At 60.3% G+C, this 21,166-nt stretch overlaps 3 protein-coding genes across 4 annotated transcripts in view; all 3 read left to right on the plus strand.

Moving 5' to 3' along the window:
* Positions 1-442: 442 nt before the first annotated feature.
* Positions 443-2,538, plus strand: LOC309410312 (nucleoside diphosphate kinase, mitochondrial; the record flags this gene model as incomplete). The annotated part of the gene is made up of 5 exons (XM_082006688.1): positions 443-533; positions 1,755-1,885; positions 2,025-2,126; positions 2,200-2,312; positions 2,387-2,538. 5 exons carry the CDS (start codon positions 443-445, stop codon positions 2,505-2,507), a joined length of 558 nt encoding a protein of 185 aa, XP_081862814.1. The 3' UTR covers positions 2,508-2,538.
* Positions 2,539-3,903: 1,365 nt separating this feature from the next.
* Positions 3,904-9,770, plus strand: DECR2 (2,4-dienoyl-CoA reductase 2; the record flags this gene model as incomplete). 2 transcript variants are annotated; one of them, XM_082006710.1, is made up of 10 exons in its annotated part: positions 3,904-4,232; positions 4,379-4,447; positions 4,936-4,987; positions 6,585-6,720; positions 7,142-7,266; positions 7,621-7,714; positions 7,979-8,083; positions 8,702-8,890; positions 9,447-9,575; positions 9,736-9,770. In XM_082006710.1, the coding sequence occupies 10 exons, from the start codon at positions 4,135-4,137 to the stop codon at positions 9,768-9,770; spliced, it is 1,032 nt and encodes a 343-aa protein (XP_081862836.1). The 2 variants fall into 2 exon arrangements, with proteins under 2 accessions (XP_081862836.1, XP_081862835.1); XM_082006709.1 differs by lacking the exon at positions 9,447-9,575 and having other exon boundaries at positions 4,135-4,232.
* Positions 9,771-12,585: 2,815 nt separating this feature from the next.
* RAB11FIP3 (RAB11 family interacting protein 3) overlaps positions 12,586-21,166 on the plus strand; it is a gene marked incomplete at both ends in the record, with an annotated part of 72,760 nt that continues 64,179 nt past the window's right edge. Inside the window, one exon of the mRNA XM_082006838.1 lies at positions 12,586-12,897. Within this exon, the coding sequence (XP_081862964.1) occupies positions 12,586-12,897 (312 nt within the window). The remainder of the gene's footprint in view (positions 12,898-21,166) is intronic.

A 21,166-nucleotide genomic window follows, 5' to 3' on the forward strand; every position in this document is an offset into this window, starting at 1 on the left:
CCCTCTTTGGGTGGGTGTCCCCAGCCTCTGGCCAGCAAAAAGTCTTTTTGGCGAGAGCGGGGCTGAGGGGCCGCTGTGGGGCTGGGGGCTGCCAAGGCGTCTCCCTTGCCTTGGCTGAGCCCACCAGGGCCAAAGCACGCAGCAGATCTGTTGTTTCGGTGGGGTGTAGGGGCCCACATGTCACCCGTGGGCCTGGCTGCAGCTCTGCTCCCCCCGCGGCAGGGAAGGGGTCACTCTGTACCGGGGGGATGCTCTGTCCCAGGGATCCCGGGACCGGGAGGATGCTCCGTACCGGGATGCTCCGCGCAGCAGCGGCGGCCGCCCGCTCCCGGCGGCTGCTTTAAGGGGAGGGACAGAAACCTGGCCCGTCCCCGGGCTCGGCCGGGCCCTTAAAGGCTCCGCGGGGCGGCCGAGCCCCGCCGCGGCCAGGTCCGACCCCGCCATGGGCTCCCTGGGGCGCTGCCTGGCCCGGAGCCTGCTGCGGGGGCGGCCGGGCCTGAGCCGCCCCCCCGGGCTCCGCTGCTACGGCTCCGGTGAGACATGGCCCCGTCCCGCCCCTGGGGACCCCGTCCCCACCCTTGTCCCGCCTCTGGGGACCCCATCCCTTTCCTTCCCCTGGGGACCCCATCCCTTTCCTGCCTCTGGGGACCCCGTCCCCACCCTTGTCCCTGCCCCTGGGGACCCGGTCCCCATCCCTGTCCTGCCCTCGGTCCCTTGCCCATCCTGCCTCCTGGGGCTCCTGTCCCCCATCCTGCTCCCATGGTGCCCACTGCCCCATACACTCCCAGTGCCGCCGGTCCCCCAGCCGCCCCCAGGTGGGGTGTCCCTCACAGGGTCCTTCACTTTGTGGTGAGGGTCAGTGCCAGGGTCTCCACACGCCGGGATGGGCAGAGGCTGGAGCCGGTGGCTCCTCTGGCACTGTCCCGAGGGGTTTGGTGTCCCCAGGGCTGGGATGGGGTGACCCTCCTGCCATCTCGGTGCTGGGACCCTGGTAGAGCCGGGACGCCTCCAGCGACACCCAGAAAAGCGGGTGAAATCATGGAGTCTGCCCACACTGGCGCCGGCCCCACCTCACAGCCCTGGGCATGACCCCAAAGTGTGGGGCTGGCAGTGAAATACCCTGGCTTGGTATTCTCTCTCCGTTCCTCTCCCTCCTGTCCCCTCTGCCCCTTAGGCGGACGGGACACACTGTCCCTCGGGGAATTGCTGTCCCCTCCCGCCAGCGCGGTTCCAGCAGGGCCAGCGGCGGGGGCGAGTGTGGTGGCAATGCCAGACCTGGCTGTCCCACGGGTGACGGTGGTGCTGGATCCTGCTGTCCCCCGGTGCTCGATTTTGCTCTTCACCCATGGAGGGCTGCGACCGGGCACCCATTTTGTGCCGTGCTGGTGCCCGGCTGCCTGCGGGCAGGGGGAAGCACCCGAGGCCAGGCAGGAGCCATGGTCCCGGCAGCCGCGGCATCGGGACGCAGCAGTACGGTGCGCTCGGCCAAAACCAGAGCCACCCCGTCCCACGCTGGGCTAAAGGGTGTTTCCCAGCCACAGACGTGTCCCCAACACCCGCCAGGGCTCTGCAGCACGTCCCTTGGGTCCCTGCGGGGCACGCGGCGCCGGGACGCGTTCACCCCACGGCAGCCGCTCCCCACTGCGACCGGCAGCAACTCGCGGTGCCCCGGGAGGAGCTTGGGATCCCGCTGCCGCCACCGGTGCTCGTGTCCCACGCCCGGTGGTGACGATGGCCCCTCCGTCCCCGCGCAGCCCCCCCGGAGCTGCAGGAGAAGACGCTGGTGTTGGTGAAGCCGGACGCGGTGCAGCGGCGGCTGGTGGGGTGCGTCATCCAGCGCTTCGAGCAGCGCGGCTTCAAGCTGGTGGCCATGAAGCTGCTCCAGGTACCCATCCCTGCCGAGCTGTCGCCTGTGCCCCTGGGGGGCTCCGTGCCCCACAGCCGGCTCAAGGGTGTGCCGAGAGAGGGGTGTCAGTGGCGGGCACTGGCCGGGTGTCCCCGCCGTCACCCCGCGCTGCCGTCAGGCGGACCAGGGTCTCCTGGACAAACACTACCAGCAGCTGCGGCAGAAGCCCTTCTACCCTGCGCTCCTCGCCTACATGACCTCGGGGCCACTGGTGGCCATGGTGAGGGGCTGGGACGTGGGGTTCGGGGGTCCCAGGGGGGCCTGGGGGGGCTCAGGTGTCCCCTGTCCCGCAGGTGTGGGAGGGCTACAACGTGGTCAGGTCCACGCGGGCCATGGTGGGGGACACGGACTCGGCGACGGCGGCCGCGGGCACCATCCGCGGGGACTTCAGCATGCACGTCAGCAGGTAGGGGGGCCGGGCGGGCGGCGGGGCCGGCGGCGGGACCCCACGGCCACGGCACCGCCCCCGTCGCCGCGCAGGAACGTGGTCCACGCCAGCGACTCGGTGGAGACGGCCCGGAGGGAGATCGGCTTCTGGTTCCAGCGGGACGAGCTGGTGGACTGGGAGAGCGGAGACCGGGACTACACCTACGGGCCCTAGGGCGGCCCCGGCCAAACCGACCCTCGGCCCAGGGGGGACCCCCCCCCCCGGCCCCCCAATACACCCCAGTGCCTCCAGCCGTGACTCCAGTCTACTTGCTTGGACACTGCTGGGGGGCTCTGGGGGGCACTGGGGTAGTACTGGGGAGCATAGAGGGTACTGGAATGTCCCTAGAGGTCACTGGGGTGGTACTGGGAAGCTCTGGGAGGCACTGGAATGTCCTTGGGAGGGCACTGTGGTGGTTCTGGGAGGGACTGGGATGCTCTGGGAAGTGCTGGGGTGTCTTTGAGGGGCACTAGGGCAGTACTGGGAAGCACTGGGCTGTCTGTGGGGGGCAATGGGGCGATACTGGGAAGCTCTGGGAGGCACTGGGCTCTCCCTGAGGGGCACTGGGACACTACTGGAAAGCCCTGGGAGACACTGGGCTGTCCCTGGGGCACTGGGGAGGTACTGGGCTGTCCCTGAGGGGCACTGGGGCAGTACTGGGAAGCTCTGGGAGGCACTGGGCTGTCCTTGGGGGTCACTGGGGCAGTACTAGGAGCCACTGAGCTGTCCTTAGGGGCTACCAGGGAGGTACTGGGCTGTCCTTGGTGGGCACTGGGAAGCTCTGAGAGGCACTGGGCTGTCCTTGAGGGGTGCTGGGGCAGTACTGGGAAGCTCTGGGGGGCACTGGAATGTCCTCAGTGGACACTGGGGAGGTACTGGGAAGCCTGGGGAGGCACTGGGCCACAGAGGGCATTCAGTACTTGGAAGCTCTGGGAGGCACTGGAATGTCCTTGGCAGGGGCACTGGGGCAGTACTGGGAGGCACTGGGAAGCACTGAGCTGCCCTTGGGGGGCACTGGGCTGCCTCTGAGGGGCACTAGGGCAGTACTGGGAAGTTCTGGGGGGCACTGGGGAGCTACTGGGAACCTCAGGAAGGCACTGGAATGCCCTCAGAGGACACTGGGAAGCTCTGGGAGGCACCGGAATGTCCTTGGGGAGGCACTGGGAAGCACTGGGCAGCACTGGGAAGCTTTGGGAGTCACTAGGTTGTTCTTGGGGGGTACTGGGTCAGTACTGGGAAGCTCTGGGGGGCACTGGGAAGTTCTGTGAGGCACTGGGCTGTCCTTGGGGAGCACTGGGGCAGCACTGGCAAGTTCTGGGAGGCATTGGGCTGTCCTTGGGGGGCACTGGGACAATAGTAGGAAGCTCTGGGGGGTACTGGGAAGCTCTGAGCTGTCCTTGAGGGTCACTGGGGCAGTACTGGGAAGCTCTGGGGAGCACTGGCGGGTACTGGGCTGCCCCCGGGGGCGGCAGGAGGCTCTGCAGGTCACTGGCAGAGGCCGGGGGGCTCTGGGCTGGCAAGGGGCTCTGCCGGGACACCGGGCCGTCAGCGGGAGGGCCGGTTGTCGCCGGGATGCCATGGGCACACCAGTACGTCGCTGGGGACACTGGGCGGCACTGTGGGACGCCGCTCCAGCCCCGCGCCGTTGCCAGGCAACGCCTGCCGACGCCTGCGCCTGCGCAGAGCGAGCGGGTTCCCGGCGAGGACTACATCTCCCGGCGTGCTCTGCGGCGCGCTGTCCCGGCGTGCTCTGCGGCGCGGCAGTAAGCGGGTCCCGGTGCCGGCGGCAGTTCGCGCCGCCATGGCGGAGGCCGCAGGGGCTTCCCGGCCGCCGCCGGACGTGGACACGGACGACTGCCTCCGCGAGTACCGCCACCTCTTCAGCCCCGACATCCTGACGTGCGTGTCGGGGAGTTGAGGGTTCCGGCCCGCCCTGGGGCCTCAGCTCGGGGGGGCACGGCCTCTCCTGCCCGCGGCCTGTGCTCCCCCCCCCCCTCGGGGGCCGTGCCTGGCGCTTGGCTCTGATTGTCCCTTTGTTCCCGCAGGGGCCAGGTGGCGTTCATCACCGGCGGCGGCTCGGGCATCGGCTTCCGCATCGCCGAGATCTTCATGAGGTGCGGGAGCCCGGCGGGGCTGCGGCCCGGGGTGGCGGCAGTGCCGGGGGCGGGGGGGGGGGGGGGGGGGGGGGAGGTTGCCCAGCCTCCTTGGGCGCCAGTGGGACGGACGGCGCAAAAATTCCCTTCCCTTGAGGCGGCTGTGGCAACGGGGTCTGAAGAGGTGAGGTGCGAAGCCGCAGGCAACAGAGGCCTCCTGAGAGCTGTGGGTGGGAGATGTGGGCAGCCCTGCCTGCTGCGGGCTCCGGTGGCTGCTGGGGGTGTGGGAGGCAGGGGCTGGCCCTGTCACCTGGCTGGGATGGGTCTCTTGTGCGCTGGCACTCTCCCCCTCGTTGAGTCTTGTGGGCCTGGAGGAGCAGCAGTGCCTCCAAGGGCGTTGTGCCACCTCCTGCCGCACACCGGCCGAACTCCAGGTAATCCCTGGAGGTCTGAGCTGACTGTGAGGAGCCAGCACTGTGTGGTCCTTCTCACTAGCCCCTTCTTTGCAGGCATGGCTGCCGGACGGTCATTGCAAGCCGGAACCTGCAGCGAGTGTCGGAGGTGAGTCTGGGGGCTCCGGCATGACAGGCAGGCAGAAGGGAGAGCTGTGAACACCGGGAAATCCTTCTGCCCTCTCCTTTGGGTGGAGCTGGGAACCCTGGGAGTAGTGTAACAGGAGAAATGGCTTACCAGTGCTGCCCTGTCTTCTGGCTGAAAGTGCTTCAGCACCAGCAGGCAGTGGTGATAGGTGTGGGTTTAGGGTGGGCTGCACCCACCGCACCTCATAGTAGAGCTTAGTTAACGGTGGAACTTGCTACCTTCCCCCTCCAGCTTTGGGGGGATCTGTTCCAGGTATCACGGTGCCTTTTTGTTGATGAGACAGAAAGAAACAAGCTGCGGGGAAGGTTTGTCAACCGGGAAGTGGCAGAGCCCAAGGTCAAACTTAAATCTCAGCTTCAAGTAGGGCAAGACCCCCTTGTTCAAGGGTTAGGTGGGTTGAGGTGGGTATGCCGAGCCCCAAAATCTCAGTTATCTTGCGTTTTGAGACAGAGGGGAGGATGTAGGTCTGGAAAGCAGTGGTGAAGAAGCTGTTTTAGTCTAGCTACCCTGTGGGTGGCTGGGCAGAGCAAATACCCACCCCCGCGTGCCAGACTTGGAGCTGGAGTTTGCCTGGTCATGGTTTCCGTTTCTCACCGTGGCTCGTGCTGCCGTCTCAGGCTGGAAGCGGCCGTGAGAGGGCTTTGCGGTAGCTGTGTGTAGACTTCACTGAAATAGAATAAAGATCAAAATCAATGCTGGCGAGTAAGCTGGCATGACCCAGCTGCCTCCCGGAGGTGGTTAGTGTTGTCATTTCGCATAACCCCGGGCTCACATGCCAGAAAACAAGCTGCAAAGCTCAGCAGCTTTTTAATCCTCAGGAACTGGAGCCTTCTTAGTACGCAGGGACTGCTTGCCCAGGCTCTTGATGGTCGGTGTACATGTGTGCTAGCTGGGGCTCAAAAGCTTCTCACAGGAGGGCCCGACGAGCCCAAGCAGGAGTGTGGAGTGTTGCTGGGTGTTGTGCAGGGTCACTGCTGAGTTTGCGCATCCCCTGTGCTTAATTTGCTGGGGGGAGTCATGTTCTTAGTGAGCACCTCGGGAGTGGGTTGTGGCGGATGCTGAGCCGCAGAGCTGGCCCGCTCTTCCTCGTGGCCAGAGACCCTGGCAACTCCTGGGCTGCATTTGCCCTTTGGCCTACTGACAGGTTTTTGGATCTAAAAGTTAATTATGACTGAGCTCATGGCAAAAATGCCTTGTGGGGGTCCAACCTTTGTACTTGCCCTGCTGAGATGTTGCTTGGGCTGTGCTGTGTCGACCGCAGGACGTGGAGATAACTGGGCTTAGTGAGTTGTGGCCTCAGGGCCAGCCTGGCGTTCGGTTGGGACACGACATGCAGGAGCTTTCTCTGGCTACCCCAGGGCTTTAGCTGCAGGGTGCTGCTGGGCTGAAGCTGGCGGTGTTTAGGCATGTCCCTCAGCCCAGAGTGTTTGCTGTGTGCCGACAGGGTTGTGGCTCCTGCCTGACTTCTTGCTCGCCTGTTACAAAGTCTGGGTCTAACTGTTGCTGAAGGAGGGAGTCCCAGAAAGAATCTCAAGTCTCTTTTTTTCTTTATTTGCAGGCCTCGAAAAAGCTGGTGGCAGCCACAGGCCAGCAGTGCCTGCCTCTGTCTGTAGATGTCAGGCAGCCCCAAACCATTGTGGCAGCAGTGGATGAGGCACTGAAAGAGTTCAAGCGGATTGACATCCTCGTTAATGGTGAGCTGCTGGAGTGGGCAGGGGGAGGATTTGGTACAGACTCCTTGCTAGGAAGGGCGTTTGCCTGCATGGTGGTTGTATTTGCCTGGTGTCTGACTTATGCTGCTTTGTCCTGGGAGCATCTGGGCAGCCCCTGGGAGCACAGAGGGGCTGGGCTCAGAGGAAACAAAGACCTGTTCTTAATGTGTGGCCATACGATCATCCCTGCTCTCGCTACACCAGCACCCTCCTGCCCTCAGGCTGGCCGTGCTGCTGGGCACCCAGAGCCACAGGCTGTTCATCCCCTTATCAGGGCCATCTCCACATGCTCCCCAGTCTACCCAGACGGTATCGCTCACCGTCCCTCTCGCAGAAGTGCCCTGAACCTGCCTGGTCTCTCCTGGCCCCATCCTGACTGTGCTTCTGGCTGTTTGTTCTTCAGGTGCTGCAGGAAACTTTCTGTGCCCAGCCAGTGCCCTGTCCTTCAACGCCTTCAAGACAGTGATAGATATCGACACCATTGGCACCTTCAACACCTCCAAAGTCCTTTTTGAGAAATATTTCCGGGTAAGTGGAACCAGAGCCAGAGGACTCGGTGGAGAGGCTCCTGGTAGGCAGGGGATTAGCGTCAAACAAACCACACTTTGCTCCTGAGAAATTCATGGAAGTATGGAGAGCAGAAGGCAACACAGCAACCATTTGCCCAGGGCTGTGCTGCCGAGCCTCTGCCACGCACCCACCCTGCTCAGATCCGGTCCGTTCCCTCAGGGATGGCAGTCCCTGTGCAGGAACTGGGAATCCTGCCTGTTCCCTAGCCCTGGATGACCGTCCCTCCTAGCCCAGCTCTCTTGTCCCACCGCTCGCCCACGTGACCTCTCGTGCTGCTCCCTGCCTAACTACATGTCTCCTTTCCTTTCCCAGGACCACGGTGGGGTCATTGTTAACATCACGGCAACCCTGAGCTACCGAGGGCAGGCCCTCCAGGTGCATGCTGGTACTGCTAAGGCTGCCATAGGTACCTAAACGCTCCTTGCTGGGGCTCCGTGAGCTGTATGGGGCCAGTAAGGAAGCCCGTTCTTCCCAAATGTTGGGATGGGAAGATGTTCTTGGGAGAGGTGAATATGAATTGGTGTGGTTATTACGTGCCTGGGTTTGGGATGAGGCTCTTCTAGGGCCCTTTGCTCTTGGCCAGAGTCTCCTGTGGCTTTTTGCCCTCCCCCAAAAGTTGCTGAAATGGCTCTGCTTTCCATTTCTCATTCCTGTTGTAATCCCTTCCCAGATGCCATGACCCGTCACCTTGCTGTGGAGTGGGGACCCAACAACATCCGAGTGAACAGCTTGGCACCGGGCCCCATTACAGGCACCGAGGGCTACCGGCGGCTGGGTAAGGCAACTTGGGGCTCCTGTCTGCCTCGGTGGTGGCTCGTTGGTGCCTGTCTGGGGCTGTGACGGACCACCAGTGCCATGCAGCCTGTGGGGCATGTGATGCAGCCGGGGCCGTTGCTCCTGGGCATGTCTGTCCTGTGACTCAGCTGGCACGTCTTTTTGGGGGAGCAGCCCTTCCCGCATCCTCTGTACCTCGTAGGGCACTGATTTTTTTTTTTCTCTCTGTCAAGTGGCAGCTTTTTGTGCTCTCTGACACCATGACGTAACATGCTTCCTCAGAGCTCAGCCTGGCCAGCTGCCTTGCCTGATGATTTAGCTCTTGCAGTCTGTTCAGCGGGGCGCTGGCTCAGCCCTGGAGGCTGGGAAACCTCTCTGAGTTCCCGTCTTGAACTCACTGCTGCAGTACAAATCCCACTGCTGGGCTTGAGCTCCCCTTATTTAACTCTCTTCTCAGGCCTTTGTCCCTGGGGCTGTCCCCAGGGCTGTGCCAGGATCTCATGTCGGTTCCCTGGGGCTCTTGGCAAGCCCCGTGCAAGCAGTGTTGCAGTGTCTGGCAGGCAGTCGTGGTGGGGAGATGGTCCCATGGTCCTAGCTGACTTTCTTCTACCACTCTTAGGTGGGAGATTTGCCGAGGAAGCAAGCCAATTTGACATGATCCCCCTCCAGCGCGCAGGGAACAAGACGGAGATAGCCCACAGCACGCTGTACCTGGCGAGCCCCCTCTCCTCCTACGTGACGGGCACCACCCTGGTCGTGGATGGTGGGAGCTGGCTGACCTCTGCCAACAACTTCCCCGCCTTGCTGGGTATTGCTTCATCCTCTGCTAAACTCTAGGTGACGTGCATTTCCCCCTCTGTGGGATTAGAGCAGGGCTCGTGTCAGAAACCCTGTTGCCCCATGGTACAGGGGCATGGCTGCCGTGGCAGTGGGTACGGAATTACCTTCTTCAGGTGCCTTGGTCATCTCATACCAGGCTCCGCCCCTCCTGAGGCAGCTGCGTGGCACATCCTCTCTTAAGAAGGGGCAGATGCGGGGTGTCAGGGTCTCTGGGTGAGGGCAGCCGGCCTAGGTCTTGACTTGGCAATGCCTGTTCTCAAACCTTCCTCTGCTTTTGGGAAGGTGGAGCAGGGTCACCCCCCATGCTGTTGTCAGAGCAGGCACAGAGCAACCTGGGAAACATCTCCGAGTCCTCCTGGACAGTCCTAGGGTTGACTTGGGAAGGGCAGGAGAACTTGCTGGGGTTTTGCTCTGAGCCTGCAGTTGACGTGGTGTCGCTTGGCATTCCTGCTGGAAGATGCTTGTCTGGACACCTCCGAGTGTCCCCTGACGCTTCGTGATGCCCCTTTTCTGTGCCCCACCAGCAGGACTGGGCACAGGGAGTCCTGACGGCCTCTGCCTCCCCTTTCTTCCTTGCATGAGTTACTGCAGCGCGTCTTGCGTTGCGGTTGAACGGCACGTGGGACTCGTGCTGGCCGCGTATGTCTGTGGAGGTGGGGAGGAAGCTGGCGCCTGGTGTACTGTGGCCTGGCGCTTTCTGGGAGAGGGGTCTCCTTGCTTCCCCTCTCCCCCTGCTTGGGTCCTGCCTGGCAGCCTCCATGAGCAGGGCAGGCCCAGGCAGGACTGCGTACCCACCTCCGTGCTGTCTTGCAGATTTCTGGGCTGCAGGAGCAAACAAAAATCAATGATGGACAGCCTGGGATTGACCGATGGACAGAAACGTAACCGAACGCTGCTGCTCTGGGACATCTCGGGGTGACGTCTCCCCGAGTCGGAGCCGATAGCTGCCGCCTCTGATCAGCGACTGGTGGTGGTGACGCTGGCGATGCTGCGTCCGCCTGGGGGAGGGGGTGCTGGGTGGGGAGCAAGCCCACCCCCATTCTGTGCCGTTACTTCTGAGCTGTTGTGGCTGAGGGCGCGGGGATGGCGCGGGGTGTGCAGGCTGTGATGCTCACTGTCCGTTTGTGTCTCCCGCTGAGCTGCTCTCCTGGCCTTTCCCGAGTCCCAGGCACTGCCACCCATGGATATCCCTCCTCTTCCTCCCCTCTCCCCCATCTCAGCCTGAGAGCTGCCCAAGACCCCCACAGCAGCTCCCTTTTTGGGAGGGGGGGAGTAGTTCAGCCCGTCTGAGGTCGAGATCAGCCTTTGTGCCGGGGGCTGCTCTGGCTTGGCAGCAGAAGCTGGCAGCTCTTGGAGGGGACAGAAGGACCAGGCTGGCCCCTGGCAGGGGGAATTGGGCCTGTCCCCTTGAGGGGGCCCTGGATGGGGCAGTGGTCCCTGGGGGCTGATGGGGATGCAGCTGGGATGTCCCTCTCCCAGGAGCAGGGGTGGTGTGAGGTCACACCCCACCACAGCTGGTGCTGTGGACCGTAGCTCGTTATCTGTTGGGAGCCCGAGATGTCCAGTTGTCTGTCCGGCACCCATCTGTCTGTCGCGCCAGTCTCATGCTGTCTCCTTGCTTCGTACAGACACTACAGCTGAGGGTAAATCAATGATTCGCTGAAATTCGGGCCCTCCCGAGCAGGGCACTGAGCTGACGAGCTGCAGGGGCCGCACCGGGTCTGCGCTGGGCTGCTGGAGCCAAACACATCCCCGGTGCCGGCGGCCCGGGGCCACGCACCGTGCGTGAGCAGCAGCCTCCTGCTGCTGACGGCAATTTTTAAGCTTATCCTGAATTTCGTGGAGCTTGTTTTCCTACTTGATTGCATTTCCTACTTGATTGTAGGCTTGCCAGGTTTTGCTCCTTCCTCCAGGCCACGAATAAAGAACTTCCACCCTGAGCTGCAACACTTCTCATCCGCTCGCCTGCGCGGGGCGTTGATCCTGCAGCCTCTGAGTGCTGGGAGCTCGGGAGGTTTGCTTGTGCTCCCTGTCCTCTCGGGAGCTGGCAGTGGCAACGGCAAGAGCTTTAGGAAGCCCCCCGAGGGGGTGGGGATGTGGTTCTTGGATTGGGGTCTGGGCATCGTCCTTTGCTAAGTCCTTTGTCCTCTTCCCAGCTAACGGGACAAGTGTTTTCTCCTGGAGAAGGTACTTGCGTGGTGGCTGTTGGTCCTAACTGCCCAGCTGCAGCCTTCTCTCCGACCTGCACCCCTTGTTCTGGGTGGGTGCACCTATTTATCTGTGTCTTGTTTAACCACGACCAAGCGAGTTTGGGACGCTCTGTCCCTGCCTGTAATAATGGACGTGGCGTTGCTTTACGGAAATCCTCGTGTTTCTCCCCAGCCGCGCCCTGCACAGGGGTGGCATCGTCATTCCCACCCCAGCATCTTCTTGCTTTCTCCCCGGCTTTCTGCTGGGTTTTGCTGTGTTTAAGTTTTTCTCAGCAGCTTTTCCCCAGGCCTGGGTTCACGGGGTGGCTTTGAGTAGCCCGAGCCCCTGGAGCTTGTGGAAAGGCTGCCGCCGCCCTCGCCCGGCGTTTGGGTGGGCGTGGGCAGGGGCTGGCGCAGGCAGGAAACTTATTTTTCCTCTCAACTTAGTAATTAACTCATTAAGAGGGCAACAGTCAGGCGGTGGGTTGTGCGGGCAGCCCCGGGCAGAGCGAGGGGCGTGTGTGCGTGCCGTGGACCCTCGCCCGTGGCCGGCAACCTAACCCTTACGCCTGCTCTTGGCCGGGGGGCTGCCGCGGCTGTCGCCACGCGGTGGACGCTGAGGGTGGCCGGTCGTGCCGTGGCGGCCGAGGCCGGGCACAGCGGGTGTTTGGTGGGGGCAGGCGGGAAGCGTCGGCAGCCACGTGGACAAAGTCTGTGGGTCTGTGCCCCGAGGGGGTACTGGGCCCCAGGGTGGGGGTCTGAGGGGTGGTGTGGGGGCACGGTGGCTCCTGCCTGCCGTGGGGTGCGTGAGGCCGGGTTCACGGGTGTCCCCCAGTGCTCGGTGTCCCCGCCGTGGCGTGCGTGGGGCCGGGTTCACGGGGCCCCCCCGGGTGCTCGGGGGTGCGCGGCCCTGGGGCACGTGCTCGCGCGCCGCAGCGTGGTCCCGCGCCCCCTCGCCTGCCCGGCGCCGCGCACGAGCCGGGGCGGGGGAAGGGGCGGGGCCTCCGCGCGGCCTCGGGGCGGGGGGGGCCGCACGGGTAGACCAGTGACGTCACCGCCCCGGCTACTGCAGCGGCTACCGGGTCGGCGCGGGCGGGTGGCCGCGAGGCTGCCCCGGAGCGGCGGGCGGGCGGGCGCGGCGGCGGGGCTGTTTCTCGGCGCCGCCGCCTCCCCGCCGCTGCCCCGGCCGCGGGCAGGAGCCGCGACCCCCGGCGCTCGTGAGCCGCCGCCGGGCGGGCGGGCGGGGCGGGGCGGCGGGGCCGCCCCCGGTGGCTGTGCGGCGGGCGGGGCCGCCGCCGCCTCGCACAAAGCCGTGTGCCCGGGCGGAGCTGCCGCTGGGACCGCACCGGCACCGCCGCACCGGTACCGGCACCGCCGCCGGGCGGCCGCCATGTGAGGGGGTGATGGCCGCGGGGCATGGCCGCCGGGCAGCGGCGGGGCGGGCGGCGGCGGGCGCTGAGCGCCGCCGGTGAAAATGGAGCCGCATCGGCCGGCGGCCGTGCCCGAGCCCCCGCTCCCTCGGGGACCGCGGCGGGACGGGCCGGGGCCGGAGCGGGAGCCGGGCCTCTGGGCACCTGAGGCCGCCGAGCCCGCCCCGGGGCCGCCGCCGTGGTCCCCGGCGGAGCAGGGGGGCTGCCCGGCCCTGGAGGGCCCCGCCGAGCCCCCGGCCCGGCCGGAGGAGGAACCGCGCCTCCGCCCCGTCTTCGACGCCCTGGACCGCGACGGCGACGGCTTCGTGCGCGTGGAGGAGTTCGTCCAGTTCGCCACGGCCTACGGCGCCGAGCAGGTGAGGCCGGCGGCTCCCCGGGCCCTGCCAGGCCGGGGCCTCCCCTCGCGCCTGCCCCACGCTTCCCGGCCCGCGTCCGCGGGGCTCGCTGCCCGCCAGGACGCCGGGCGACTCGGCGGTTCTTCGGCCGCGGGGCGCCGGGGTCGGCGGAAGCCGCCGGGCAGCCTCCGACGCGAGGCCTGCGGCGGTCTCCCGTGGGGCGAAGGGGCGATGAGGACGGGCGGCTCGTGTCGGCGGCCCTCGGAGGAGCTTTTAGCAGCGGCGAGGGGCAGCGCCGGCCTGCGGGTCGCCCCGGGTGAAGGGCACCCGCGGGCTGGAGCGGGTGCGGGAGGTGCGGAGGGAGCCGTACGAAGCTGGATCTCGCCTCTTCCCGGTGCCGGCCCGCTGGGAGCGGAGCGTCCTGGCTGCGCCGCCGGGAGCCCGCATCCCCTCTCTTTGTTCTCCATCGGTAACGCCGTCAGATTCGGCTGAGCAGCTCCCGTGTGCAAGGGACCAGCAGCGAAATCCCGGGATCTCGGGCAGCCCCTCGCTGCCCAGGGTCCCTGCGTGGGCTTGCTGGCACCGCGCCGAGCATGGAGTAGCTCGCTTATCACGGGTTTGACAATCCTGAACGCGCTTTTTTTTTTTTTTTTTTTTTTTCCTCCCTTCCTTCCACGGTGAGCTTGTGTTTCCTTTGCAGCAGATCAGATGCGATGTAATTTGAAGCTGCCTGGTACAACCCAAAATGGAGAGAGCTCTAGCAGCGTACCAGGGGATGGAAACGAATTTGTTGACGTTTTGTACCTTGACCTGCGCTGCCACTGCAACAAGAAAATAGGTTTATGTTTTAAGGCGTGCAGGTATTGCTATGAAGTTTGTACATGCTCACCCAGGAGATGTGCTTTAATTCTCTGGCCGCAGCCGCTGTGCAGGTATTAAAGTGGCATGACAAAGCAAATCATCATGTGTGAAGGAGCGCTTTGGCGGAGGAGGGTTTTTTTTAATCGCTGTCCTCATAGTGAAAACACTTCTTAAGGATAAAATAGAGGCATTTCTTATAGAAAACATCTCTATAAAATGGAGATATGTAACTTCTTGGTCAGATCGTTGCTGGTAAGGGGCAGCGTGTGTGCGGATGGTATTACTTACTGCCTCGTTGCGCGATTAACCAGGTAGCGTCATGGCACCGGGGTGGGAGTTAGGAGATGGTCTGCATCCGCTGGGTGTGAGAAGCTTTTATTCAGCACCAAGCCTCTGACTTGCATCTTCCTGCTGTGGTCCAGGCGCTCTGTGCTGCTGCGCGTCCCCCCCACCCGTTGCTCGTTGCCGGCAGAGAAAGCAGACGCAGACGGTCCGTTCAGGTCGGCGTGCGAGTCGCTCCGTGGAGGCTCGCAGACCCTGTGCACGATAGCCGTCGTCTTGGGGCACGGTGGGAGCTTACGAGGGGACCATTCGCCTCAGCGTGTCTCTCCCTGTGCGTTCGGTACGGAGCAGCCCAAGTACGTGGGAAATAAGGGCAGGCAGACCGCGTGTGCGTGGCAGGGGACGTGGTAGGTGGGTCCGGCGTTCGTTGGTGCCGGCAGCTTTTGCGGCTCAGCCCAGACCTGCCGCTCCGGCCCCGTGCAGCGCCTTGTGCCTTGATTCTGACACGGGAATCGCGCCACAGCTTCAAAGGTGCGACAATAAGACTGTGAAGTGCTTTGACATCTTGGCCTGAGGAGTACGTTGCAAACTGTTAAGGTCTCCCCTAAATGAAGCAGGGTGTCCAGGGAGGTTTTGTGCTGCTAAAAGCTGTCTGTAAGTTTGGACCCAGTTTAGAAGCGGTTGTCTGCAGGCTTCTTGCCTTGGCTGTCCCTTTAAAGTCCTTGTTCCTTCCCACTGAGCACAGCTACCAGTAATGCTGTCCATCCTGGACTAAGTTACGCTTTTTTAGATACATTTATCTTCAGAAAGAGACTTGTGTAGCCAGCTCTTGGCGTGCAGAATAACTGTCTCCCCGTACAGCAAGTGCTGAACGCTGCGGTGAGGCTGATGTGACAACGGCTGAGCCAACAAGGTAATGGGCTCCCCAGGGAATGCAGCCTGGTACCTTTTGCAGAGGCATGCCAGAAGGAAAAAAAGTAATGTTTGTGATGCCTCTGCGTGCAAGAGGATTTATTGCGAGCCGGCAGGTTGGAAAAGCAGGAAGGCACGCTGAGCGTGAAGAAGAGGTTGGTGGTGGGGTCTGTAAGCTCCCAGCAGACGTGCGGAATAATAAAGGGAGGAGTTCTGGGGAAGTTTCTTGATCTATTTTGTTTTAAGCGGGTGTAACTTGGGTCAAAAAGGGGTCTTTTGGAAAAATGGAAATCCAGCTCGGGTGAAACGTCACCAGGTAGGTAAAATGGTGTTAAGATTACTAAAAGGAAACCTCAAGGTGTAAACAAAGCTTGTACTGCAACTGGAACTGGGAAGCTTGCAGGAGGGGTTCCAGGGTTTGATGGCTCATGAAGGTATCGTAGCCATCGGCAGGGAGTTGGCGAGGAGCAAATTCCAGTCCTCTTGCTGTCGGAGGTACCTGCTTCCTCTTCTCCTTCTGCCTGTGCTTGTGGCCGCCTGGAAGGTATGCATGGCGTGGTGATGGTGGTGGAACAAAGTGCTAAATTGAAGCACAGCAAGTCGTGGCAGCCAGCTGATTTATCCAAGGCTTCAGAGAGGGTTGAAGGGTTAAGGAAGTGTGTATAACCGCATGTACTGGGGAGCCGGAGAGCAGCAAGTGTTGTCTTCAGCGTTCAGTAAAACACCAGAGGCTTTTCTGGGCTACTGAGCTCAGTGCTGTCAGATTATTTGGCTGAAACAATCATTAGCTAAATGTCAAAGGAAGAAGAACAACTGGCATTTATTCCATAAAAATGGCGTGGTTGTGAATGTCTATTATGATTTTTTTTTTTTCCTCTCTGCATGATGGAAACCATGGGTAGAAGAACTGGGAGGGGGGGAGTAGAGGGTTGGTTTGGGTTTTTTTAAGTAGCCTGGGTTATGGGAAGACTGTCTTAAAAGAGCTTTATGGTTGTGATATTGGCAGTGAAGTGCTGGTATGGACCAGAAGAGATCACGGCCTGGAAAGCCAAAGGCGGTTTGTCCTTCTCAATCCCTGTCGACTTTTATCATTTCAGAGGTTATTGCCAGTATCTTCGTATTAAAAGGTGTGTGGCAACGGGGTGACGCTGAGGTCCCAGAGCTGGGGATGACACCGCTAGCCTTGAGCAGAGAAGGTGCAGCCACGCGGCGGTCCTCCAGCAATCTGTCACGCGCGGCCGTTTGTCAAACGCGGACTATCGGGCCACTTGCAAAGCTTCTGGACCCGTTGTACGCTCCGCAGACTTGTAAATGCGATGCAGCAAGGGCGGAGCGGGGGGAAGGTCTCGAGGGTGGCTTTGCTTTTCGTGCAAAACCTCTGGACTGCTCACGAGTAGCGTGTAAGGCAGTTTTTAACAAGTGTTTTATTTTTATTGTCTCCTTTCCCTCCCCTTCATCGCTACGCTTCACCGGGGATCTGGTCCCTTGGAGCTGCTGTAGCAGCAGAAGGGGCTCCCGCTGGCTGGTACCAAAGACTGGGATTAAGCTTGGTCTAGGCAGCGAGTCGGGAGGTAGAGGCAAACTTTACGTAACTTTTACGTCACTTTGTAAAGCGAGGGGGGTTGTATCTTGCAGTTCTGTGGGTTATGCAGAATCTAAGGCCATTGTGCAATTTTTTTTAAAATGGCAGGTACATAATTTGTCTTGCCTGTTGTACAGCATTGTGGGGGTTTTTTCTTTTTTTTTTTTTTTTTTTTTTTGATCTAGGAGGCAGTTGGAGGTGGGTAAGCCTCTTGCACCGCATGGTCTCGCCGCCTCTGCTCAATTAAGAGGAGTCCCAGAGTTTGTCTAACCTATTTTCATATGCTCTACGGCATCTCTGCCCTCTGTGTTCTGACAGACACCTTCAGCCCTTTTATTTTTTTCCCCCCCTCTTGATGATCAGTTCGAGCTTCATTTCGATGTGCTTTGTACCGCTTGCTTTAACGTTTTTACACCCTTCAAGTATCCGTCCTTGACTACCAGCCTTCCTCTGCCCCCGCAGCAGCTAATCCTCAGCTGAGCTCTCCATATTCAGCTTTTAATTTTTCCTTGCCTGACGGTTTCTAAAGCTTTTTATCAGGTTTGTTGTGCTTTTCCAACCTCCCACCACCTTTCCAGCCTCTCGTAATGAGGTGCCCCGCCTGCGCCGGGTGCTGCAGAAGAAATTGCATTTTGGGGGTAGCAGGTGTCACTCCAGGCAGTCATGGGATTTATTTTTATTTTTAACTAGAAGAATCTACGAGATTTGGCAATTACCTTCTGGAATGAAGTCTGGATAGTGTCAAACTACAGCTTTTTAGTGGCTCCCCGCCCCGATGAATCCAGGCTTGCTTTTCCTGCTCACCTCCGATGGATCCCTTGGGAATTGCGCACAGACCCTGGATCAAATGCTTCTTACCTCCAGCGTAGCCCTCTCTCGGAGTTGCTGACATTGCATCTGATCTTGGATACCCTCCCTATTCCCCTCTAGTCTTCTCCCACTTCCCTGTGAAATCTAATAGTTTGGATCGCTGTCATGAGGAAACCTCAATTTTTTATTTTGTTTTTTTAATTTTTTGAGGGTTCTTGCACCCTTTGAGCAGAGGAAATACTAGCTTTGCTTCCAAAGAGATTTCTAAAATTATCTTGCGTGGATTTGCAGGCCGTGTAAATGCGAGGGGAAACTTGAATTGCCTCCAACTGCCTTGCCACTGCTGTACCTTTCGGAGGTTTTAATCGCTGTTTAACTTCGGGGTCCGCTCTTGAGAGCGGAGCTGGGCTTGCGGTGGGGGTGAGACTGTGTGGAACGGGTTTGAGCGTGCCTGCGGACACGCTCGCGCGTATGTGCGTGTGTTGGAAGAGGAGCGGGTCTGAAGTATTTTGCTTGCTTTGACCAAGGGCCCAGTTTTTCACCATTCATGGCAAAATTCCCCGTTCGTTTTGCTGGTTCAGGCGTGAGCCCTTCCTCGCCTCAAATACCGGGCCGGCTCGGCTGGGAGCAGACCGCAGCGCTCCGTCTGCCCGCCCGCCCTCCCTCCTCAAAGGGTGGTTTATCACCATTGATTTTATTCCGCAGGAGCCCGAAGATGGGAGTTTTTCTTTCTCCCTCCGAGAGGAAAAAGCTTCCAAGCCAAGCCAACATATTTCACGTAATGTATTTTGGGCGAGGTGGTTGCCGGTTAGCTGAAAACGGGATTTGCAAAAGAAGTTTATTCATTTATAAACGTCCCGAAGACAGAGATGGTTTCTGTGCTCCCGGGTTTTTGCTTCTCCTGCTAAGTTTTTGGCTTTACGCTTCTTGAAGGCGTGCGGTCCTGGAGCGGCTGGGAAGGGTTAGGAGCGTATCGTACCGCAAACAGATCTTTTTGAGGATATGTTTCATACTCACATTTGTGGCCGTAATCGGCTTGATGGCTTATCCGGGCTGGATCAAGTCTGGCAGCACCGTGAATACTCAAAGGCACGGTTTGTCTGCGTGGCTGGGAGGAGGGCGGCGATGGTAATTTTATCCCAGCTACCAGTTTATTTAAGAAGCCTTTTTATTCTTTCTTTCTCCTTCAGACTGAGAATCCAGCTATTGCTGCGCAGGCCTGTGGATTTATTTTTATCCAAATCTGTAATTAAAGTTAGATGTGTTCTTCTGGAATTCGGGATCATTTCTGCAGATAAAGAAATGCTTTCTCCCCCTACTTCCCAGAAGAAAGAAAAAGCATCAGTGCCACCTTTGCAGAGTTTGCGAATGCTGTGGCCAAGGGAGCGAACGCGGGATTTCCAGGGAAGTGGGGGGTGGATGCGGCACCCAGTAAATCCCCAGGTGTGAGGCCAGTTTGTACTGGGTGACCGCTGCTGAAGGCTGGGTCAGGAGCCTTATCAGGGAAAAAGGACCCCACCTAAAGGTTTTCACTGTTGGTTGTTTGGGGGTTTTTAAAAATTATTTGTTAAAAAAGCTTGCAAGGGCTTTTTCCTGGGGTGGTTTTTTAGGCAATAAAAATTCTTCCAAAGTTTTGCTTAACGTTTGCCACACGGTGTGCGGGCTGCTCCCTGCAGGATAGAGGTGGATTCAGGAGAGGCTTTTCTCCCTTCTCAGGAGCAGGATATTTTCTAAGGTTGTGCCTAATAAAAATTGGATTGGGGTCATCGTAATTACCGACTGGGGTGTGATACCGCGCCACAACGCGGTGATTCGGCTCTTTCGGAGTTGTTTTGACCTGGTATCACTTATAACTGAACGCTCTCGAAAGCATTTCAGAGTTGCTTCTGTCCTCGTGTAACTCTACAGGAGCAGTTGATAGTCATTACAGCAACTGCCTACGTAATTTCTCTCAATTTTATTCTTGTTTTGACTTCCGTTTTCTGCTTGTTGTCTGATGAGATCCACTTTGAACTCAGAGACTTTCTCCCCCCACCGCCCCCCAGCTTTTGATTTTGCAAAACAAATGAGTTCCCATTAGCCACAGCCTACGGCCCTGCTTGGCCAGGGTGATCTGCTTCTGCTGGGCCACCCTCGGACTTCCCCTCTCCCCCGGGACCATGGTGTTCCCAGCGCCAGAAGGCTGCTGGTACGGTCCCTGGGGGAACAGGCAATGGGATGAGGGTGGACCATGGTTTGGTTTTCCTTATTTCATGAAATCGTGGAACAATTTGGGTGGGAAGGGACCTTTCAAGGCCATCTAGTCCAACCCCCTGCAGCGAGCAGGGACATCTTCAACTCGAGCAGGGTGCTCAGAGCCCCGTCCAGCCTGACCTGGGATGTGTCCAGGGACGGGGCATCCACCACCTCCCTGGGCAACCTGGGCCAGGGCTTTACCACCCTCAGCGTGAAAAACTTCTTCCTTAGATCTAGTCTAAATCCCCCCTCTTGTAGTTCAAAGCCGTTACCCCTTGTCCTGTCGCTACAGGCCCTGCTAAAAAATCTGTCCCCACCTTTCTCCTCAGCCCCTCTCAGCCCTGGCAGCTGCAGGAAGGTCTCCCCGGAGCCTTCTCTGCTCCAGGCTGAGCCCTCCCAGCTCTCCCAGCCTGTCCTCCCAGCAGAGCTGTTCCAGCCCTCGGAGCATCGCTGGGGCCTCCTCTGGCCCCGCTCCAGCAGGTCCGTGTCTTTCCCGTGCTGGCTCCTGTTTCTCCTGCCTGGCTCCATCCTTCCAAAACCCTGCTTGGGTTTCTGGTGTAGGGCACAGGTCTGGTTCCTCCACATAAGCCTGGAGCGAGCAACGCCAGCCTTGCCTTCCGCTTCCTTAAATTCAAACACCCGTGGAAATCGTGGATAAAGCGCTGCCAGCCTGGTTCTGATGAGCTTCTCCGCAGAAGCAGCAGCGCTTCTCTGGAAGCACCTTTTTACCCGGAGTGCGCGGTGCCGGTGAGGGACGGGGCAGAAACCGAGCTCCGACAACTTGAAGCTTAAAATGCCATCCGACCCATCAGGTCCGAGCCGAGCGCTTGGCCACAAGGCGTGCTCGCGGGGATGAAGAGGATTAGGTAGCGATGTGAGATCTTGCTGCTGTGTTCAGATTGTGAAATGTGCCTGCCGACGCGGGTAGCGAATTTGTCCTTGGGGAACTGCGCAGTTTTGTACTTTCGATGACTCCTGCGCTCCCGCCTGCCAAAAGCTTTTCCACCTCCTCTCGGACTGTAACGCGTGTCCACGGAGCTGCGTGCAGCCGCCCCGGGGCCGCTCTCCTGACGGTGCTTTTTTGTGACATCTGCAATACAGCTGATGGCTTACCTGGCCGAACCCAAGTCTGCGAGGCGGTCGTGCTTCCCGAGTCGGTCAAGTCCGGCGATCCCCCCCGCAAAGCTCCTCTCGGTTTTCATTTTCCGCTTTAAAAGCACTGCATCTTTCGTTCCCCTTTCCAGCCGACTTTTAAGAGGATGCTTCTGCCTGGAGGACGGCCCGTGCATCGCGGGTGACGGAGGCGGCAGGGCGGCCGGCACGCGTGGCCGGGTCGCGTGACGATGGCAGAGCGCGCGTGGGATGCTGCTGGAGGCGGGTGCTCGCCACGGGTGCTGCTGAGCCGTGGGTCCGCCTCGGAGGCTTCCCGGCGGAGGCAGGACTCGACCCGAAGACAGTGGGAGAGACGTCACGGGTTTCGTGAGGTGTAAAAATCGCTGTTTAGTGTCTTTGTGTGTTCCTGTTTGGTAGCAAGGCGATACGGAAATACCTACAGGCTCAAAGGGAGCGCAGCCTCCGTACGTGTAGGGGTGGTCGCAGTATCAGCGG

The sequence above is a fragment of the Phaethon aethereus genome (assembly GCF_964289735.1).
Source record: "Phaethon aethereus genome assembly, chromosome: 15".
NCBI lineage: Eukaryota > Metazoa > Chordata > Aves > Phaethontiformes > Phaethontidae > Phaethon > Phaethon aethereus.